A 9,497-nucleotide genomic window follows, 5' to 3' on the forward strand; every position below is an offset into this window, starting at 1 on the left:
ATATTCTTTCACTAACTACTGCCATCATCGGCATCGACAGTCATTGTGATGATATCAGTATTGGTATTGACCTTGTTATTATTGTCATAATTATGATGTTGTTATTTGGAAGGTGACATTAGTCTTTCATTAGCTGCTGTCACCATCATCGTCATGGACGGTCATTATGATGATATTAGTATTGTTATTATACTTGTTATTATTCTCATAATTATGATGTCGTTGTTATGTGAACGGTGACATTAATCTTTCATTAGCTACTGTCACCATCGTCGTCATGGACAGTGATTATGATGATATCAGTATTGGTATTTGTTCTTGTTATTATTGTCCATCATTATCATATCGTCACTATGTGGATGGTGACGCTAAACTTTCATTAGCAACTGTCATCATCATCATCATCATCATCGACAGTGAGTATGATGATATTAGTATGGTTATTTGTTCTTGTTATTATTGTCCATCATTATCATTATCGCTGTTGTGCGGACGGTGACGCTACTCCTTCGCAGTCACCATCCCTATCTGCCCAGGAACTCTAAGGACTCGGGGATAGACGCCTGCCTCCACTCGCCCCCGGGCTCCCCCCAACACCCACACCACCAACACCACAAGACAAAAACGCGCGCAGGAGGAACCACCGCCCCCGCCCCCGCCCCCAAAAAACCTCCCTTGCCCATGACGGAAGCGGACATTGACAGCAGTCTGGGATCCTTCGGCGCCGCTGCCAGGCACTCGGAGGGAGGAGGAAGCCTCGGGTCGCTAGCGGGGGCTGGCGGCGGGGGCGGGGGCGGGGGCGGCGGCTGCAAGGCGGAAGAGAACACCCCGAGGGTGGTGGAGGTCGGGGTGGTGGAGGTGGTAGGACTGCCGTCGCCCAGGATCCAGACAGTGTCGGAGATGGTGCCGGACCTGGACCTGGAGATCCCCGGAACCCCGGACACCACCTCCGCCACGGCGTTCAGCTCGGAGGTGGAGGCCAGGACGGTAAGATTAGGGGGAGGAGGATTGTGGTGGGGGAGGGGTTGGGGGGGGGTTGGGGGGATGGTGGGGAGTTGCGGTTCTGTCAGTTCGCCTGTTTGTTTCTTTGTTTGTTTGCCTGTCTGTCTGTCTAGTTTTGAGTGTCTTTCTGTTTTTGAGTGTCTGTCTTTCTGTCTGTCTGTCTGTCTGTCAGTCAGTCTGTGTGTCTGTTTGTTTTGTTAGTGTCTGTCTCTTGTCTGTGTGTGTCTTTGTGTCTGTACGTCTGGCCTTAATGGTCGGCGAGGCTCAAAGCACCATTATATATTGATTTTGTCTTGTATGCCAGATTCTCTTTCTCTTTTTTTTCCGGTTTTTTGTTGTTGTTGTTGTCCTCCTTATCTCTTCTCAATCGTTCATCATCATCATCGTCATCATCATCATCTTCATCTTCATCATCATCATCATCATCATACAGTTTGGAAGTGGAGGTCAAGACGGTAAAACAGGGGGTGGATGGGTGGGTTCTGACTGACTGACTGTGTGTTTTGGAGACTGTCTCTCTCTGTCTCTGACTGAGTGCGTGTCTTCTGTGTCTGTATATCTGACTCTCCTTGTTGTTCCCCCTTCTCCTTCCTTCTCATTTTTCATCATCATCATCATCATCATCATCATCATCATTATCATCATTATCTTCTTCATCATCATCATCATCATCTCTCACCAACATCATCATCATCATCATCCATCATCTTCATCATCATCATCATTATCTTCTTCATCATCATCATCATCATCATCATCTATCACCATCATCACCATCATCATCATCATCGATCACTATCACCATCATCAGCATCAGCATCATCATCCATCATCTTCATCATCATCATCATTATCTTCTTCATCATCATCATCATCAGCATCATCATCATCATCATCATTATCATCATTATCTTCTTCATCATCATCATCATCATCTCTCACCATCATCATCATCATCATCATCCATCATCTTTATCATCATCATCATCATTATCTTCTTCATCATCATCATCAGCATCAGCATCAGCATCTATCACCATCATCACCATCATCATCATCATCATCGATCACTATCACCATCATCAGCATCAGCATCATCATCCATCATCTTCATCATCATCATCATTATCTTCTTCATCATCATCATCATCAGCATCATCATCATCATCATCTATCACCATCATCACCATCATCATCATCATCATCGATCACTATCACCATCATCAGCATCAGCATCACCATCATCATCATCATCATCATCATCATCATTATCTATCACCATCATCAGCATCACCATCATCATCGTCATCATCAGTTTTAGGCCTTTCCACTTATTTGACGAATATGTGTAAGCGTGAGGGGTTGGGCGGTCTTCAGTTCCAGCTCATTTCACTTTAGGTACTTTAAAATGAAGATTTGTTTTTGCCTTGTTTGTTTGTTTCTTCTTCTTTTTTTGGGGGGGCGGGGGAGGGCAGGGGGCGGGTGGTGGTGGTGGGGGGGGGGTCTCACCAGTTTTAAGTCCTTCCACTTTAAGTTATATTGGACGAATATGTAGGCTAAACCTTCAAAGAGAGAGAGAGAGAATTTGGACGAAAGATGGAGAGATGAGGGTCGCAGAGAAAGACCGAGAGCGGGAATCGACTATATGAGTTATATCATTAATCGTGGAGCGTTGTTGAAGAGAAACAAAAAAACAAAAAAAAAAACCCTCTCTCTGTCTCTGTCTCTGTTTCTGATTTTTTTTTTTTTTTTTTTTTTTTTAAGTTTGAAAGTATGGTCGAGCCAGAGCAATATATCAGAACAGTAGCAAATAAATGGCATTGAATAAGTTTCGCCAAGCTTTAGACTCATAACGCTTGGCTTGAACGCACATCCAAGGTGGTTTTACACCGAACCATCCACACTCTCCCCTTGTCCAGTGCAGTGTGTGGGTTCGAAAGGGAAGATGAAATGCATTTTTTGTTATTTAACTGCAAAGGATATGATAATAATCGTGCAAAATGTGTTGTTTTCAAAACAAGTGCTGCCAGGAGTAAAGGTATCACTGGTGTGTTGAAAATGAATCACGATGACGATACAGTAAGATCACTGGCGAAGTACATTGCTGAAGCCCATAATATTCGAAGGAAGAGTAATTCATGTCAATAGTTTAGTTACGTTGAAAAAGAAAACTAAATGCTTTTGTTTCCATGGACTTGAAAAATCTATGGTTATTTGACTTCCAGTATGTTTCTTTTCTGTTTTGTTTCATTATTTTCATTATTATTGTTCAGATTTGCACCCCCATGTTACCAGAGCTGTATGGCCAATGACATTAAACCTTTCAGTGTTCAGTGTTCTCTTTCTGTCTGTCTCTCTGTCTCTCTGTCTCTCTCTGTCTTTCTGTCTGTCTCTCTCTGTGTCTGTCTCTCTGTCTCTGTCTGTCTGACTCTCTCTCTGTCTGTCTGTCTCTCTGTCTCTGTCTCTCTCTGTGTCTCTCTCTGTCTGTCTCTCTGTCTCTGTCTCTGTGTGTCTCTCTCTGTGTCTCTCTCTCTCTGTCTCTCTCTGTCTCTGTCTCTTTCACACACACACACACACACACACACACACACACACACACACACACACACACTGACACACAAAAGCGTTATTTTGCTCCTGGTTCGTTGTTTTGTTTGTTTGTTTGTTGTTGTTGTTTTTTGTTGTTGTTCTTGTTTTCTGGTTTTTGTTTTTTGTTTTTGTTTTAGGTTTTCTTCTCTTTTTTTAACGTTTGCAGCGTCGGAAGTTTTCTCGCCTTTACTTACACCCCCAGAACCAGTTCCCCCCCCCCCCCCACTTTTTGAGTCAAGACGCCGTCTTCATGAAAAAGAAGAAGAAGACAACAGAAACAGACTGATACGCGGAGAGAGAAAAAACAACAACAACAGTGTGTTTTCGGAATTTCGTTTTCTGGCTGCCCCCTTTGGTCGTTGCTTGTGATCACCCATCCGTGTCCATCTAATTTCCCATGCGTTTATTCATTCCCACGGCCTGTTTAAAACCAAACATCCAGGTACATCGTGCTTCTCATCTTCTCATCACCATTCTTTATCTCCTTTTCCGTCTTGTTGTTGTTGTTGTTGTTGTTGTTGCTTTGTGTTTGTTTGGGTTTTTTTTTTCCCCCACTTCTTGTTGATGCTTTTATGTTTTCTGTGATTATTAATTGACTGTTTGATTGATTCATTCATTGATGAATCGCGTGGTTTTGTGCGAAAGTGGACGCCTGATCAGATGTGTGTGTGTGTGTGTGTGTGTGCGTATGTGTGTGTGTGTGTGTGTGGTGTTATCTTCCATTATAAACTTTTTTGGACTAAGCATATAAACTACCTTATTGAGAAAGCCAGGAAGAAAATAGCTCTATTACGTGTGCTTTCTGGAATCCCTGTTATAAATTGTGGCAATAATCTGATCAATGCTGCAATGGGACTAGTCCGCTCAATTATATCATATGGTCAGGAAATCTATTTCACTGCTTCAAACTCTGATCTTCATAAACTGACAAGTATTGATTCCTTAGCTTTTAAGATTGCACTTGGTTTACCGCGATGGGCTTCAATCGACAAAACATACAAAGAAGCTGGTGTTTTGCCATTACCTGAACACAGGAAATTATGTGCCTGTAACTACATGGTAAGGGCTAGAGCTGTTCCAAATTCGGTTGTCTCTGAAATTGATGAAGAAACATACATCTGTAGAGAAATTCGTAACAAAGCTGTATACACGTCCTTGTTCGATTTTACTAAGTCAGTCTTTGAGAGTTACAGTCTGCCTCTTTCCCAGATTGCGAAAATTCCGCATTGTTTTCATCCGCCTTGGCTGACTGAGCAAGCAAATATTATTTTTACATATGGACAATTAAAAAAGAGTGACAGTCCACTCATTATTGCCTCTCGGGCCAAAGAACTAATTAATACACGTTTCAAATATTACCTCCGTGTTTTCACAGATGGATCAATTAGTAGTAACTCTGAAGTTGGAGCCGCTTTTGTAATCCCCGAGCTTAACATTAAAAAGAGATTCCACTGAACTAAAGGTTGTTCAATTTTTACTGCTGAATTGTTTGCAATTCTGATGGCTTTCACCTTTTTTTAGTGATATGCCTCTTGTGCCTGCAAAAATCCTTATACTATTTGATTCAAAATCAGCATTGATGGCTTTAAATAATCAATCTTCATCTGAACGAGCAGATATTATGTACGAAATTTTGTATTTAATCCACCAGTTAATTATGCGAGGCTCCGACATTTCACTCTTGTGGGTTCCTGGACATTCTAATCTTCGTGGCAACGAAATGGCCGATTTTTGTGCCAAGGAATCGGCATCGAACAATTCAGTTTCAATCAATCACAATATTCCTATTTCTGTTTCTGAAGCCTGTACTATTCTTTCAACATATATCTGGAATTTCAGACAGAAACAGTTCTTAGAAATCTCAAAAAAGAAGCTCTGGTGGGATCTCTCTCTCTTCCAGCAAGAAAAGGCACTAACCCCCCAGGATCAATTTCCCCAAGAAACTTGACACACAGGCTAAGAACTAATGCATTGTTATGCAGATTTTTGAAACCGTCACCACTATGTATTTGTGGTAAGACCCTTGACATCCCACATTTTTTGCTCGAATGTCCAGATACACATTTACATTTCAAACCCCTTCATGATATGATTACATCCTTTAATCCTCCATTAGCCATGTCCAGCGTTTTTCACCCCAGCAAAGAAAATGGTTGGTCTCTGACAAAAACCGCAGTTGACCTAATTAAAAGCCATCCCATTGGTCGGTATTTCTAGTTTGTTTCATCCCCCTTCTGCTGCAGAGGTTCCCCTCTGTTTTATTTAATCCAAAGTAGTGTTTCGTTTTGGGTGATAGCGTCAGATTTACTTGTGGAGCAAAGTTCCCATTATTCTAATTAGTGGAACTGTTCGACCCTAACATGTAATATGTCGTCTTGATTACATTACGAAACCTTAATTTGATGAGAAAGAGTGAGAGAAAGTGTGAGTGTGTGTGTGTGTGAGTGAGTGGGCAGGGGAATGAGGTAGGGGAATTATAATGGGCGTTTGTGTGCATGCATGGATGTATGTAGAGAGAAGGTGGGGGAGAAACGTATGTGAGTATGTGTGTGCGTTAGAATATTTTTTGGAGATAATGATATTAATGAAATTTGGTACCTTTGATTTGTTAAATATGTGTTTTTTGTTGTTGTTGTTGTTGTTGTTGTTTTTATTGTTGTTGTTTTGTTTTTGTTTTAAATCATACCTTCCTCAAATCAGAATTTCCTTGTGTTGCTCAGTTAATATTTTATTCAAATGGTTGCGAAAATGTCAGTACAACAAACAGTTAATCTGACAATAAATGGTTTCAGCCAGTCAGTGTGTGTGTGTGTGTGTGTGTGTGTGTTTGAGAGAGGGGGGAGAGAGAGAGAGAGAGAGAGAGAGAGATGCTTTGAATAAGATTCTTATCAACATAGCCTGGAAAGGGTTTCTTGACAAAGGGGGCGACAGTAGTTTTCCTTTGTGCCACCCGAAGGAGACAACAATGTGTATTATCGTAACATGTATTCATCCCACCAGTTTTTGATTAAAAGAGAGAGGGGAGGAAAGAGACAGACAGACAGAGACAGAGAGATGGAGAGACAGGTACACACACACACACACACACACACACACACACACACACAGACGGAGACAGAGAGGGAGAAACAGACAGACAGACAGACGGAGAGACAGACAGAAAGACAGACAGACAGACAGACACACACACACACACACACACACACACACACACACACACACACACACACAGATAGACGGAGACAGAGACAGAGAGGGGAAGACGGAGAGAGACAGACAGACACAGACAGACAGATACAGAGAGACAGAGAAACACACACACACACACACACACACACACACACACACACACACACACACACACACACAGACAGACGCAGAGAGAGGAACGGAGAGACAGACACAGACAGACAGATACAGAGAGACAGAGAGAGATGTGCATGGGTGATGGGTGATGGGTTGGAGGGGTTTGCAAAGGAAGCTGATGAAAATAAAACAACAGCCAAACTTCAAACAGTCAATCCTTGAAATCAATGTCCTTGCGTGCAGCCCCACGTGCTGGAAACAGAGCAGCTGCTGCACAGCCTGCACGACTTCGACGAGAAGAAGCGCGAGGAGCGGAGACGACAGCTGGACCGGATGAACCAGAGGAGGGACGAGGTGCGGGCCAAGTCCACCACCCCTCGGGCCCCCAGCGTCCTCAACAGGGCCCAGGTCAGGCCCAAGAACCACTAGGACGACGACATCGTTTTTATGGGGGGCATAGATTACGTCATGCGAGCCAAGTCCATCCCCCGAGCCCCCCCAACGTCTTCAGCAAGGCCCAGGTCAGGCCCCAAAAACCAGTTGGACGGCGTCATGATGACCATGTGCTGGCTAACTCCATCCCCAGGGCCCCCAACGTCTTCAGCAAGGCCGGCGTCGTTTGGGGGCATAGATGACGTCATGATGACGAGGTGCGATCGAGCCAAGTTCACCCCCACCCCAACCCGCACCCCCACCCCCACCCCCACCCCAGTGCCCCCCAAGTCTTCAGCAAGGCACAAAAACCAGTAGGATGACGTCGTTTCGGGTATAGATGACGTCATGTTGACGAGGTGTGAGCCAAGTTCCCCCTCCACACCCCACCCTACCACCGGGCTCCCAAAGTCTTCAGCAAGGCCCAGGTCAGGCCTTAAAACCAGTAGGATGATGTCGTATGTGGGGTGAGGGTATGGGGGGGGGGGGACTTGGGGGGGGGGGGGCAGTGGCCGGGGCGACTGGGGGAGGGGTGGGAGGATGGTGACTGACGAGGCGTAGGTGGGAGTCATTGGTTGTGTATGACAAAGGATTGTTCGCTGCTGGACGGGGGGGTCACAGGCGTTTTGGAAACCCGCTGCCTTGACAACAACAACAACAACAAAAAAAGAAAGGCGCTTGCATGATTTTTTTTTTTTTTTTTTTTGGGGGGGGGATGTCTTATACCGGTCGACGTTGTGATGGGGGAGTGTTGGAGAGGTGACACACAAAGCTCAAGGATTTTTTTAAACACTGTTTGCAGAGCAGCATCAAAACTTGTTCGGAAACGAAAATAATGAAAGATTATATTCTGATGGAGAGAGAGAGGAAAAGAAAAAAAAATAGGGCATCTTTGCTATACTTCTCCATTGTATGTATTGCAAGTGCGCTTTCTGCCCCCCCCCTCTCTCTCTCTCTCTCTCTCTCTCTCTCTCTCTCTCTGTATCTTTCTCTACCTCCTTCCCTCGCTTCCCCCCACTCCTTCCCTCCCTATGTGATGACCCCTTTAATCTTACATGCTGCACACACAAGCTTACCGACACACTCATTCACTCTGTCACCCAGACACTTATCATCCCTTGCCTGCACGCATCCGCAGATTGACATCGGCAGCAAATTTACTACACCAAGGAACAGTTCCATTTTTCTGGCTCTATAATACCGCCGGCAAGTGCTTGAGAATTTTTGGTGGTCCACTTTGAGAGAATTGCCACGATAGACATTTCAGAGAGGAAATCGCCAATTTTGTAAGAAGACAAACTTTGCCTGGTGATTTAAACTGATAACAGTGGGCATTTCGTGACGTGAGGAAGGGATGTGAGAATAAATCGTCATTTGTACAGGAGACAAAGTGCTTGTGGTTTAAATCTGAAAACAGTGGGTATTTCGTGAAGGAAGGAGGCGGTTTTTTGTTGTTGTTTTTGTCTGTTTGATTTTTTTTTTTTTTTTTTTGCAGGGGGGGGGGGGGGGGGGCAGGGGGTATTGTTGTTTTTGTTTTGTTTTTTTTGTTAATTTTGTAATGATTGTCTGAACAAACCAGCATTCTGTTTTCATCTTTGTTAAAACAAAGACGTTGTCAAAGACTTCCAGACAAGGCTTTCATATCTGGGCACCGTGCCGTCTCCGTCGTTGGAAAATATTTGATTCACTACTTTGCTCATCAACAGGCTTGTTTGTTTGAAAGCTGTTTTGCTCACAAGTGGCTGTTCGCTGTCGTTATCGGGTGGGGAGGGGGGGGGACATACATCCTAGTTTGTTGAAAATTCTGAAGTCTGCTGTTGGACAACTGCGTCCACTTCACTCAGTGAAGATTAAATCAAACACAGCTTCACCGTAAGGAGGATACCCCTTTTGTTGTTGTTTTTTCCACCGGAAATGAGTTCTGCTTCGTGACAGGACAGGAAAATACGCGCATTGCACAGACTGGGTATCATATATATCTATACATATATGTATATATGTATGTACATACGTTGTTGTTGTTGGTTTTTTTCCAACAGAAAATTCAAAACTGCATTTGTTGAAAATTCTGATTCTGAATCTGTGATGGAAAAGAGCGAACACTTTGCTCAGTGAAGAAAATACACGGCTCCGCTGCATGAAGGACTTTGTATCCATCCCGTGCTCCT

At 43.8% G+C, this 9,497-nt stretch overlaps 1 protein-coding gene across 1 annotated transcript in view; it reads left to right on the plus strand.

The window, feature by feature from the left end:
* LOC143297097 (voltage-gated potassium channel KCNC1-like) overlaps positions 1–7,326 on the plus strand; it is a 48,493-nt gene extending 41,167 nt beyond the window's left edge. The window contains exons 6-7 of the mRNA XM_076609269.1: positions 635–987; positions 7,141–7,326. Of these exons, the coding sequence (XP_076465384.1) occupies positions 635–987; positions 7,141–7,326 (539 nt within the window). The remainder of the gene's footprint in view (positions 1–634; positions 988–7,140) is intronic.
* The last annotated feature ends 2,171 nt before the right edge of the window (positions 7,327–9,497 follow it).

Source organism: Babylonia areolata, chromosome 22, assembly GCF_041734735.1.
Source record: "Babylonia areolata isolate BAREFJ2019XMU chromosome 22, ASM4173473v1, whole genome shotgun sequence".
NCBI classification, from domain to species: Eukaryota; Metazoa; Mollusca; class Gastropoda; order Neogastropoda; family Buccinidae; genus Babylonia; species Babylonia areolata.